The sequence below is a fragment of the Podarcis vaucheri genome (assembly GCF_965113315.1).
Source record: "Podarcis vaucheri genome assembly, chromosome: 3".
Taxonomy (NCBI): Eukaryota; Metazoa; Chordata; class Lepidosauria; order Squamata; family Lacertidae; genus Podarcis; species Podarcis vaucheri.
Window position 1 is genome coordinate 52,693,401 of NC_138761.1, and position 13,826 is coordinate 52,707,226.

General features: G+C 44.0%; 1 protein-coding gene and 1 long non-coding RNA gene across 4 annotated transcripts in view; one reads left to right on the top strand and one right to left on the bottom strand.

Annotated features, from left to right (window-relative positions):
* Positions 1 to 524, top strand: part of LOC309529222 (uncharacterized protein) — a 21,808-nt gene extending 21,284 nt beyond the window's left edge. For all 3 annotated transcript variants that reach the window (XM_082217019.1, XM_082217021.1, XM_082217022.1), the window contains one exon: positions 19 to 524. In XM_082217019.1, coding sequence (XP_082073145.1) covers positions 19 to 93 — 75 coding nt within the window. In that variant the 3' untranslated portion in view covers positions 94 to 524. The remainder of the gene's footprint in view (positions 1 to 18) is intronic.
* LOC309529224 overlaps positions 328 to 13,826 on the bottom strand; it is an 18,290-nt gene continuing 4,791 nt past the window's right edge. The window contains exon 2 of the long non-coding RNA XR_014218136.1: positions 328 to 1,875. This is a non-coding gene — a long non-coding RNA (uncharacterized lncRNA). The remainder of the gene's footprint in view (positions 1,876 to 13,826) is intronic.

The window sequence follows — 13,826 nt, forward strand, 5'->3', positions numbered from 1 at the left end:
TATATTGTTGCTTTTTAGGAAACCACACCATTAAACACATATTGGACAAATTATGTTGACAGTGACTCCATCATCAACAGTGAAAAACAGTAACTACAAGTGGGATCTTTTGAAAATAATCTGCTCTGTAGATTATTGTGATTAGTGTTGAGATTGGTGTGTGTAAGTGTTCCCCTACCATCCCTTTCTTTACTTAAAAGTTGAGAACATTTTTGAAAAGATAACTATATAACTTTTATTAATGCATAGGGTTCTTTTTTTCTTTGTTGAAATATTAGGCATTGCAATGTATTTCCCCCAAAAATGTGATTTATCGTTATGCATTTATTCTCTCTCTCTCTCTCTCTCTCTCTCTCTCTCTCTCTCTCTCTCTCTCATAACTCCATATGCAAGTCTTGTTTTAATTCCTAAAAACCCCCACAACCCTTTGCATCCTTTCCATTGTGTTGCTTAAATCTGTAGGGGCATCAGTTGTGATAAATCCTTTTTTAAAATAAATAAACAACAACACTTTTAAATTCAAAGTTGTGCAAGATAATACTATCATTCTTTCATTAATTAAGAGGATGAAGAGCACAATGACTGTTCCTTCCATTTCCTACTCTTAAATAGGTTTCTTTGCCAACATCCACTTGTACTAAGGACTCTTCCCAGAAACTCTGAGGTTTGTTCTTCCACCACCACACCAGTGCCAGAGGGCACAAGAGACAGACCAACCTTGCTGGAACGCACACTACAGAAACCAAATGTGGCAGCTTTAATTGCGAGATCATCATTTCCAAAGGGCCTTGCCTATGATATGTTTACAAGAGTATTTCATCCCCTAATAGGCTTCAGTCAGTGCTGGGCTAGCCCTCCAGGTTACCTGCTCTCTGCTCTAGGTCTTGCTCTTCAACCTTAGGGGTCATGTGGGAGTTCCATGACTGGAAACCACTAGAGAGCGATTTGAATTGGGGCCATGATGCAGGGGGCAAGGGCAAAACCATTCCAAGACTTTCGGCTGCCTGAGGCAAAAGACAATGAGTGGGCACACACGGCCAGTTCTATGTGCAAAGACTGACTGGACTGGTAAATACATCTTACTTGAGCAATGACAACAGTCGAGCATCTTCCAGTGCACAAGACCTCCTCCCCCACCCCAAAGCTTTTTTTTAGCTGTGAAGGGAAAGATTTATGAGCTAAGCCTGTAGATTTTTCACTGTATGGCTAACAGCAGAGAAGAGAAACTTTCTGACAGTGTGTGGTAGCTTCCCCGAAACTTACCTGATCTTGGCACTTTGCAAATTTAATCAATTATGCCCTTTAATACCCACTTCAATAGATTTCTGCCTTTGGGTTTTGTACAGCTACAAGTGATCAAATATATAGTCTTAAGGAAACACGTGACGTTCAGAGTGCCTAGCTTCCCAACAATTCTTAACCATCATGTGCTGTGAGGCATTGCAGTTTTGCTCAAATGCCTGTCATTGGTTTGTAGGTAGATTAAACTGATTCTCCTGCTCAAATGTATATCCAGGAGGATGCTGATGCCACAATACCCGCTACCTTTCATCTGGGGCCACCGATTGCCACAGCTCCTTCCAAGATTTGTCCTTACATTATAGGCCAAGTGAGAGGAGTGGCAGAGGATGGGAGTGGGAGATGCTGGTGAAGCACTAGAAGCCACAGCTCTAGATGCAGAAGGTGGCCTACCATGCTCCCTCTAAGCTCACCTGCTGCCCTCAGTGAGGAACACCACTAGGGTTCAAGGAAGGTTTATCTGCCAGTCGCATTGGCTTTTGTACAGTATATGGAAAGTGGGGTGGGAGCTCTTGTCTTTCGCCTCAGACAACCAGACACCTTGGGCTGGTTCCTGGCTCCCATTCAAAGTAGCTGCTGCAAGGAAAAAGGAATTATCCCTGGTGAATATACACCAATCTTCTGATACTTCAGCTATGCTTGAAAGACCAAAGCAAGCTGCAAATTTTAGAAAGCAACCCATAAATGATGAATTCAGTTTAAACTATTGCCTGCACAGTTGAGCAGTCTCCAGTTTTAGAGCTTGTGAAATTGTTTTGTGGTTGGTTATTTCTCGCTTGGGTTTGATGTGGGTGGGTGTTTGTATGTGGTGTTGCAGTTTAAATAACAGGCAGTGCACCAGTTTCATCTTATTTGAGCATTCTATGCCACTGCGCTCTTTAAAAAAATACATGCTTGCGCTGTCTAGCCCAAGTTACAGTGCTGGCTGCCTGCTTCTGTATGGTCCCTTTGCTTCCATGTTCCATAAAAGACATCACAGCATCTCGAAGCTGCTATATATATGCCCACATGATAGTGCAATCCAGATGCTGTAGATTCTTGGAAAGCAAAATACATTGATCCAACACAAGCAACCTGTGAATAAGAATAGATTCCCTGTGTCCCATAGAAAGTTTAAAGTTCATCAAGAGTCTTTCATATATAATTTCCCAGCCATTTTTCTCCTATTCATTTCTTACACACTCTTTAATTTCCATTTCTTTCCTTCAAACAGGCTTCTTTTCAACTGCTTTTTTCTCTCCCTATATCCTTTCGATATCACATTACAACATTCTCTGCAAGTTCACCTAAATCTGCTATACTGAATAGTTGGTTGCCGACATTTTTATTGTGCATTAGTAAGGTGACACACAGAAACCTGTGGGGGGTGGGGGTAATCTCCCCCAAACTGGCCTTTATGAATATTACTTAACCCCTAAATAGTCTTTGAAGGAGAAACCCTTCCCTAGGGCACATCAGAAAGAAGCTACCCCCAGGTCCTAGAAATGTGTGAAGGTTTGGTAGTATATTGCCCCGTGGGTATGTTAAGTACTTTAAAGCATCCTGGCTGTTTCCTGTAATTACAGTCTCACTTTCTCTGTTTTGCTCCCTGGCTCTCCTCTTTCCATGTCACCTACTTCTCTGGGTTGCCAACTGCTCCTTCATCAGCAAACCTACCCCCCATCTCACCCCCACCACAGCAAGAAGCCAAGTTCACTTTTGCTGCCTCTGAATGAGGCAGGGGACCATGGAAATTTCCTGGCAAGCAAGTAATGTTAGAGGATTTCCTTCCCAGATTAAACTGCCACACGTTTTACATGGCAATCTCTTATGCTGGGATACTTGTGGTGCTTGTTGCAGTAAAGAGGTGGTGTGAATGGCAGACATGTGAAGGTGCCCTGCACTGAGTCAAACCACTGGTCCATCTACACTAGTATCGTCTACTCCAGGGATAGTGAACATGGTGTCTTCTAGGCCTTGTGGACTACAACTCCCATCAGTCCCAACTAGCATGGTGCATGTTCAGGGACGGTTGGAGCTGTAGGCCGGCAACATCTGGATTTCTGATGCTGAACAATGTAGGAAGCACATATTTGAAACAATGTGGTATTTCCAGTCATGGAGACAAAGGGCCAACACTTTCCTCCAACCTCCATGCATTATTACTTTTTAACCTCTATTAATTGCATTATTAGAACAAGAAAGAGACACCAACCATAAACTTGTGATGTGCACTCACAGCAGACTCCAATGGTTCTGGACTGAGGCTGGTATAAGCAAAAAATAAATAAACGAGTTTTCTTAGTTATCCAACGTAAACTCTCCAGACTGTACCACATAGTTATGGCACAATTGTTTACTTGGGCAAGAGACTCGGAGCATATTGTAAGAAAATTCGGCAATTGGCAATTTCCTCTTTGGCATCTCATGCTAATCCACAACCTTTGATATGAATGGGAAGTTAGTAGTACAGCAACTGGCTACAGAAAACCCTGGGTATAATATACAAGGGCTGCAATCCTAATAAGTTTAACTGAAGTTGTCAGATCCTATTTAGGACTGGGATAATAGTACTTAAGTATATATAATGAATACAAAACCTGTCAAATTCAATAGGAATGCTTTGGGGAAAGTGATTAGAGGCTTGCAGCAGCTTTAGCAGATTTTTCTTGTGTCCTAAAATAAAAAACAGAGGGGAGTGTAAATGGTTGCAGTTCAGATATTAAGGAAGTGAGAAGTGATGTGTGACATAGATCAGAGTTAGGATTAAGGTAGTTCACACCCAGCAACAAGGACTTGCAGAAGGGAATATGCGCCTTGCATTTTCGCAAATAATCTGTAACTGGAAGAACTAATACCAAAGAGAAGAGCAAGGAGGGAGTTCAAGGGCATGGATTCTTAAATGGTCTGCTACCACTTAATAAAAGCACTTGAAACATTTGCTGCAGTAACAAAGCAGACCTATCAGTAGACTCCTTGAAGCTGCAGAGTATACAGTGAAATGGGTGCCTGCTCAAGTCTTTGAAGCACCAGCTCCTCAGGGCCCAAGAAGATGTGATAGTGATCAATATCTGTGAACATAAACCTGCTGCTATGATGTAAAAGTGGGAATGGGTTAAGTTTTTAACAGCAACATGGGCATTAGGTGTACAGAGTGCATAAACTGCTGCCCCACTTGTGGGATGTATTAACCCTCTCCTACCTTCCTTAACATTCCCACACCACCATACATCTATAGCTTGCAGAGAAAGATTGCAAGGAGAGAAACAGGAGGGACAGTCTATTTCTTCACCATGTGTCCCTTTTGCCCTTAAAGTTTCCCCCTTCTTCTCATGTGGCTGGAGCAGTTCCATGTTGCTATCATGTCCAGTTTGGCCTTTAGAAATGACTAAACGAATGCAATAATGCCCCAGTCCTTTGACTGTGTGAAAGCACACTGGTGTCACTTGGTGCTGGTGCATTTATGGTATAAAATGAAATATATAACTTGGTGCAAAAGCAACAGGTTGCGTGCACTTGATTATACTGTGCACATTTATCATCAGCGTGTGATGTGAAAAAATGTGGCAGAATCGCCACTGGAAAGATAATGGAAGGGTACCAAGGGTATCATGTTTATTAATTGAATAGCCAATGGCTAGCCTTACAGGTTTCAGCTGGCATTTTGTTCAGATAACAATCTTAAAAGCCTTGGGATGCTTTATAGGAAGCAGTTCATAAATGATATAATCAAATAATGTTATGTTATTAAAGAACAACTTGATTATTAGCCCCTACAGGTATAGACAGACCATTTTCCATTTCTGATTTCCATAAACGCTTCTAGTCTTCTGCAGTAGAAAATAACAACTTTTAAGGACCAGGAGTCCCACCGAAACATTTAGCCGCCCCTTCTGCCTTTGTGCCCATCACCTTCCATAAAACTGAATTCCTTTAAAGAAGGTGCCATCCTGTCAGCACATCTGTCTTGAGACAGGCAGGAAGGGCGGAGGATGGCTGTTCATTAATTGCATCATATTAAGCTTTGAGGCAGACAAGTACTTGAGACAGCCAAAAGGTGAGGATTCCGAGGTCCTCCTGAGCCAGCAACCTCCGCCCCCAGAGCCCCTCCTCCCTCTCACAGTCTTTGCAAAACTGTAGGGGCACAAAGTCTTGAGAGAGAAGCACAAAAACAAAAAGCTGGAGAGGTTTGCTGAAATTCATTTTTTCAAGAAGAGAGTTTGCAAAAAAAAATAATAAAAATTGTCTGATCAAAGGGGAGGCAGGGGATGGAAGGGAAATGTTACTGAGCCCAGCAGCCGAAGCCACAAACTAGGAGTATAAACCAAGGTACCTAGATTTAAAACAGTTCCATTTGATTCACTTCAGTGAAATTGAATATCAGTATCTAAGTAACACTGGGTAGATTCAGCAGTTTGTTGGCTCTAATTCATACTGGTTTGTGGAGTGCACCCATGGAGCTCAGTCCTAAGCATCTTCATTCAGCAGTCAGCCCCACTATGTTCAGCCTTAGATTTCTGGCTGAGCTCGTTTACTGCCTTGTTGTTCTTGTTGTTGTTCTTGTTGTTGTTGTTTTGTCGTCATCGTCATCAATTTCATTTATGTATCACTTCCTATCAGGCACCCCAAAGCAATTTACAATGCAATAGAAACTTACAATAACAACTGCATATTATCAAAACAGGTAAAACATTTGGATGTAAAAAAGTTTTTCAACTACACACGCACCACCTATATAAAATTGATTTCCAATCCAATACAGAAAACAGCTGAGCTAAAAGACTCCACTTTGAAGACTTGTTGAAAGAGAAATGTCATCAACATGCACCAAAAGGACAACAGAGGACAACCACGTTCCTTGACATGGTTGATGGAAGAGGGAAGGTTACCTTGTCTAGACAAAGAAACTCAGAACCATAAAGTTACAGAAACAAGCCACTATCTGATTTCAGATCATTGGTTCTGAACTTGCCTCGCAAAGACACTATGTGTTAGTCTTCAAGGTACTGTACCACAAGAATTGTACTACAGCAGGCACTAAGTAAGGTGAGGGAACCAATTCACAGAACCAAAGTGGAAATGTGAGGATGTGGTCAGACTTTATCTGGGTTGTGTGGTGAAGTGGTTATGTGAATACTTCATAAGGAATAAAATTCAACCTATATTTATTGCATAGTAAATGTGGGTTGGGCTGAGTCATCAGCTGAGCTCAGGGCAAAAGAAAGCAAACATGATCATATACACATCACACTCATATGTTCAATCCAAATTATCACCATGACAATGTGGCTGTGGGAATCAGCTGTTATATAAACTCTGGTCACAAGTAGATTAGCTGTGAGCTGATGGAGGCAGTTCCTATTGCACACAAGTGGACCATCCAATTGTAAAAGCAAAGATTCCTAAAAGCTTACAGAACTTCTAGCAGATCACAAGAGCCTGGGGGTGGGGGAGCCTCCAGGTCAAGGCTATGATGTGAAAGTACAGCTAATTCCACTGAAATTAATAGGGCTGTTCCCCCTTTACAAGTGTTTAGACTCTGAGGTATCTACGTAATAGCCTTTGCTATGTGCAGCTTTTCAAAATTAATGTCAGTGACATCCTCATGCTCAGTACAATTCATCTGTGGATTCAAGCCTGTTTAGTCCCAGTGACTTCTGGCAACTTACTTAGACCAGTTTACATGACTATGCAGCAATATAGGTTTTCTGCTCTAAAGTAAGCCCCACTGAGTTTGAGGTATGTGTGTATAGGACTGTAGCATAGATGGGACTTAACTACAGCCTAACACAACAGAGTCTTGTGACACACTAGACATATTATGGCATTTAATTTGTAGACTGCAGTCCACTAGTAAATGTGTTAAGCATTATCCTCAGATGGCATGTCTCTATACTATATAGCACAGGTCCGTCATTATGCTCTCTTCATTAGCTCCTTCCCTCCTTCAATCAAAATTTCCCCATTGTTTAAAACCACCACTCCCCCCCCCATCTCAGGGAACTTCCCCTTGTTCCATTCCTCAGCTGCCTCATGTGAGAGAGATAAAGGATATGGAACCCTCAAATACCACATACTACTTTCACACAATTTATTTCACTTCTGGTACCATGTGTTGTCCTCAACATGAAGTTACAGATTCAACGTAGCAATTTAGAAGAGATATTGTATATAACAAACAAACACCAAACATCCATCAGCTGAATTTAACCTCTAACTCAACAAACTAACTGAAAAGCTTACTCTTAGGATTCTATTCCTCTTAAAAGATACAGTAACATACATCATCATAGGGTGTGTGCGCAAAGGGCCTTCAAAATAGGAGAGACAAGGATGCATGGAAATGGGTGTGGTCTGTGTGCAAGGTTTTTGGTTGTTTTTTTAGCAAGCTGTAAGCATGTTGGTTTTCATCCCTGCCACCTCATTTCAGTGAGGTAATAAGCATATCCAGGCAGAGAATGTAGATCAGGGGTCAGGAAACTTTTTCAGCAGGGGGCTGATCCACTGTCCCTCAGACCTTGTGGGGGGCCGGACTATATTTTTTTTTTGAGGGGGAGAACGAATTCCTATGCCCCACAAATAACCCAGAGATGCATTTTAAATAAAAGGACACATTCTACTCATGTAAAAACATGCTGATTCCTGGACTGTCTGTGGGCCGGAATTAGAAGGCGATTGGTCCAGATCCAGTCCCTGGGCCTTAGTTTGCCTACCCATGATGTAGATGGACCATTGGTAAAACTCTGTGCACTGGCTGAGATGATTGGCAGTTTTTCTGTTGTGTGGTTTGTCTTAAGTTCTACAGCCACTTTCTTCCACTTCTCTGTTATTGTGCTGTAGGTCTCCACACTACCATTCCTATGCTGTCCTATAACTCCCAGCAAGTCTCATACATATGCTTTTATTTCCATTACATCTAGTTTTCACAGATTTCAGAGCTTGAACGACCATCTCCAGTACTGAAGAATATTTGCTTATGAGCACAAAACAGACAATAAAAGTTGAAGCACACAACTGGTACAAAAGTTCTTTTGTCTTGGTGTTGCTTGATCCTGCTGATACTGTAGTTTGAGTTCTGAGACAATACTTGTGTACCTTTCTGACTTTTTAGTTCACATAGCCTTGGTATGTTGGGTATTAGATATTGTCTTTGGATGCTCTCATGGGGGGGGAGTTAAGATGGCTTTCATAGTGTCCTGTATTTTATGCTCATCCTATTATTATTATTATTATTATTAATTAAATTTGTATACTGCCCTATACTAATAGTTCTCAGAGCAGTTCACAACATTACTTTCACTGTTTAGATCATTTACAGTCCCAGGGGATAGGCAGAGGACAAAGGATGCCTGAGTATATATTGCCCTGATGTATGCTTGAACCTCACCATCTTTGCTGCCATGGCTGTACAATCATCGTATCCTTGTTCAACTAGCTTATTGACCTTTAGTCCAAAATTGGAACAAGCAGATAAGATTGCATTGGCTGTGCCCAACGCAAGGAATTCCACATGTACAGGTGCATTCCTTTCAATTTCTTCCACAAATCTTACACCTGGAGACAGCTGTTCCAGGCCAGAAATAGCTGCTGTTTCATCTGCTAAAACAGAGAATCTCATAGAAGCGTTAGCTTTCACAAATGCATATTCAGTATGTGTCTGGGGCTCCCTAGCAGCCTACTGCTTTTTGAAATAGTTGCAGATACCCTCAGCTATACAAACACAAGCAACTCCGCTTCTCTGCTTTCTCTAGCAACCTTATATAGAAAATCCTTGTGCCTTTCTTTTAACCTTCAACCCATCAAAGCAGTAGCATTAACTTTCTGTCTCCCAGTAAAAGGATGTTTGTTACCCATTTCCGGCATACCTTGCCAGCACTCTTGGTTTCTCTTCTGTTGAGTTACTCTTGGCTTCTATTCTGGGCCACACCCTGCTACCTGTCCCTCAAAAAGCAGAGCTGGGTGCAGCAGCACCCCTAAGCTCACCTGATCACAAAAAAGGCACCACAATGCCTTTGCTGATATTATCATGGCATTTTTAGGATTCCCAAAGCTTGTAAGATTCGCAGAAGCATCATTAGATTGGAACAAGCAGCATTCCCCCAAACTGCTTGCTGGCCCAGGAAGGCTCTCTGCCAAAAAAAAAGTGCAGAGAGTTTGAATTTGGCAGCCACTCAGGTCTTACTCTAAATCTCTTGCTGACTAGCTGGGTGTGTGTGCACGTGTGTGTGCATTAAAATAAATATAGTTAGGATTCTGAAGGGGGCAAGTGCCTGGCCTTACATGCACACACCTCTGTGGCCACCCATGAAGTCTGCTCAACCCTGCACTAAACACCTTCATGGAAAATGAGATTTATTTATTTGAAAATGATAATTATATAGCTAATTTCAGAAGTCCCACTGGTTTCAGCATGACTTTGGAAAGACAACAGACACTTTTTGCCTATAACCAGAATGGAGCAGTAAACGCCCCTCTCCTTCCACGAGAGCCAGTGCAATGTAATGGTTAGACGGTGTTGGGACCACTTGGCTGACAGAGCACAATGGGTTCCCTTGGGCCAGTCACCATTTCACAGCCTGACCTACCTTGTGGGGGGATGAAATGGGGAGGAAGTGACCCCTGTACATCGCACCTTGAGCTCCTTTAGAGTGAAAGTTGGCGTAGAAATGTGATAGAATAAATTTAATTAAATTCGCAGGCATACAGACAAGTCAGGTACTGTAAATCCTTGCCCTGGACAAACACCTGTTGACATCAGGGAGGACTTGCTTTCACCTGACAGGGGGATGATCAAGGGTTTTTGCGCATCCTAAAGAGCCGACAGCCTCGCCAAGCACCTTTCAGACTGGCTGCACCCGATTCTTCGGAGCGGAAGAGCCTGGTCAGCGGGGAAGGAGGAGGTACCGGAGGAAGCGCGGCACCCAGCCGGGCTGGAGAGAGCGAGAGAGCAGATCGCGTCCCTCGCCTAGCGTAACGAAAGGACAGCCGCGATCTAAATCGGGAGACTTTACAGCCGTGGGGCTGGAGGAAGTTTTTGGCTATAAACGGTCATGCACGGCAGCTCCTGCTGAAAAGGCTGCGAAGGTGGGGAACTGCCTTTCTTCCCTGAGAACCAAAGTGCCATTAAGATCACTCAGGGGAAAAGATGGGGAGGAGAAGGGCCAGGGGCGCCTCATCACAAAGGCCGGGGCGGGGCTGAGAGGCGGGGGCTTCTTCAGGAACAGACTGGTCAGCGAAGCTGATTAGAGCGCGCTGCTGACAATGCCAAGGTCGCGGGTTCGATCCCCGTCCGAGGCAGTTGAATATTCCTGCATTGCAGGGGGTTGGACTAGATGACCCTCGGGGTCCCTGCTCTGATGGCTCGTTCCTGTGACGAAGTAGCTGCAAAGGTGCAGCAGGGGTGCCAACTAGAATAAAATATGGGGGCGAGCAGGTAAGCTCCCCTTAATCGACCACAAGACACGGTGCACGCACACCCTTTGACAATGCCCATCAGATTTGGGGGGCCTAGACCTCTCAAATATTTTAGGGGGTGCGAAGTGACCTCGGCCCCTAGGAGTTGGCTCCTATGGCCCCGCGTAAAGCCACGAACGCGGCAATCCTATATGTCACTGGCCTGGGAGGAGGAAGCGCCCTTGAACTTAGCGGGGCTTACTCTTGAGTAGACGTGTGGGAGCCCGCGTCCTAGAAGTAGGCTCCATTGAACCCAACGGGCTTCCTCCTGTACAGTATAGGCAGGCGCAGGATTGCGCAGCATTAGCTGAACCTCAACAAGATTCGCTCGCGCGCAAACACTACGGAACGGGGCTAAGGGCTCTTTGGCGAGAAGCTATTGACGGCTCCGCTTAACAAAACAAATATTCCGCAAGGAATCTTTACTAGTGGCAAAGTAAAACGTCACCGCCTCGCTTTGCGATGGGCATTAAACAGGAGCGGGGAGGGCGGGAGAGAAGATGGAGGGGGATTTGAAAGCCCAATGAGGTCTGAGTCCGGCCACCGCCACGCGATCCTTCAGAATTCAAAAGCCCCGGAGCGCATCTCTCTCTGCTCAAAAAGTGCGACGCAAGCTGCTCCACGGAAGAAAACTGAACCGGTGTTTAAGCATTTCCCTCTGAACGCCAACAGATTTACAAATGAGTAGTGTTGCCCGGATCGTGCCCAAACAGTTCTCCACTTTGAACAAGCCATACAATATATTTTTTTTAACATTTCAAAGCTATTTATTTAATTATTTAAATTAGTATACCGCCCTAGACCTAAGTGCGGTTTACAGCATAAACTCAATACAAATTAGATTGCTCACACGTTAGACTGAATGCTTGACTTGCGCCTTCCTCATCACAAATTCTATAAGTTCGAAATGACGTCGTATTCAAGTTAATAACTTTCTCAGCATACTGAATTTCTTTCTCACTTATTTTGCTGTAACTTGTGGAACTACATCCCGCGTGTAGAAGTGTGCTTGTGTGTTCCGTATCACAGTTATGTATGGGATGCGTGTGTGTTATAAGCGACTTGGTTGTTTTTCCCTTCCTTCTGTATCATCGGTATTGCTGGTTCGATACAAATATCTCTCATAGGTTAGGAGCTATTAATACAGTACCACATTTTTATATAGATTGTGAATAAATTCAGCTCAGTGTCCCCAAATTCATTTTTTCCCCGCAGCAAGAGGATAGCATTTACACGTGCTTATCCGTTTTCTCGTCGCTAGGTTGCGATGCTAAGCAAACTTGTTTGGAAACAAAGGTAACTGCAGTAAGCGGACGTTTACTGTACTCTGTTGCGTGTTGGGTCAAGATGGACGCGTGTTTGTAGGAAGAGGCAACCATGTGAAAAAGGATAAGACAGCCCTTAGCCCACTTGCAAGCGAGTAAATCCTACTCAGCTCAGTGGGACTTAATTCTGAGTTAACCCGTATTTTGAATAAACCTCAATAAGCAATAGTCTGTTAATGTGCGCACTCTCTCTCTGAGTGTATAGTATGTGTGTACATCTATATATGTATACGTGAAATGTTTATTTCTTATATTATTCTATTTTATCTTTAAGCCACTTTGAGTTCCTGTCTGGAGAAAAGGTGGAATGATGATGATTTTATATATATATATATATATATATATATAGAGAGAGAGAGAGAGAGAGAGAGAGAGAGAGAGAGAGATATGCCTCCCCCTCCTCCCTATAATGTGAGTGTATTAATTTATTATACTAATATACCATACATACATACATTCTATCCTACTCAAGGAATGAGTTTTTAAAAAACGAGGATTTCCTTCAGCCCCTTGACCAGCAACCCTCCGCAGAACTGTGAGTCCCACTGAGCTCGGACTGTTTCCCAGTAAGCCTGGGCATGATGAGCCTGTGCCTTCCACCGACATCAAGTGGGGCTCTCTAGTCCAAGTAATGGTGTCAGGAGCGCCTGGGGTTGCGCTTGTGATCCAAATCCGATGTACTGAGAATTAAGCATCTATCAAATCGCGGTCTTAACGGCAAGGACCGAGCCTAAACTCCTCTGTGGATCGGTCGACTAACTAAGCTGGACTATGCAGCTCCGCTTCCACTGACATTGCTTTACTGAACCAGAGAAAATGGCCGGAATGGGATTGATTCGCCGAGTTGTTTCAGGATCTTCACGTTCCTAGAAGTTGCGTGACTTTTTCCCTGAGTTTTTCGAGGAGAAAAGGACAAGGGGGCTTTATGGGACGCTGGCGCGCCACAAGCCGGTCCTCTCGCCTCTCCGCCAGGACTCTCGTCCCTCCTCTGCCCGCAGGAGCATCAGAAGCCGAAGGGGCTGCGGCTGCTGCTCCACCCGGAACACGGCGGCAGCCACCTGCGAGACTCAGCCGAACTGAACGCTCTTTGCGCGGCTCTTGGTTTCGAGGGGAGATAAAGTCACAGAATCATACAACGCCAGAGTTGGAAGGGACCCTGAGGATCATCTAGTCTAACCCCCTGCAATGCAGTAATATATTGCCCAATGTGGGGTTTGAACCTCTGTCTCCTAGCCGGCGCTCTCACCACCACATCGGGAAAAAGGCTAGACAGGGAAAATCTGCCCACGGATAATTGGTTTATCTTATCATATTTCCATATGCGATTCAATCCCACTGCTCCATATGGCTATTACTATTATTATTATTGGAAAATACCTCTCCCACCCTGTTGGATAGTATTCTTTTCTTCCTTCGCCCAAATGAGTCAAACTGAATGGAGGGGCCAGAGACTTCTAAGCTTGACTCGGCATATACTTAATGGGAAGATTGGAAGCTCTTCGGGGCAAGGCAGGGATCTGCCTGCCTATCTGCTCAGGACCAGGAGTGTTCCTGGGGTAACGCGAACACCGATCATCTAATGCAATCTACATATGCCCAAAGCTTGAAGCTTTGGGCATATGTAGATTGCATTAGAATAACCGGTGAATGATGGACGGTGATGTCTAAGAAATGCGGTAGCGCTGCCCCTGGCAGAGTTGCGACCTGCTGTCCAGCCTGCCTAAAAGGAATTCCGCGCCGTTACGTGCTGCGTCTTCCGACCAAGGCGGC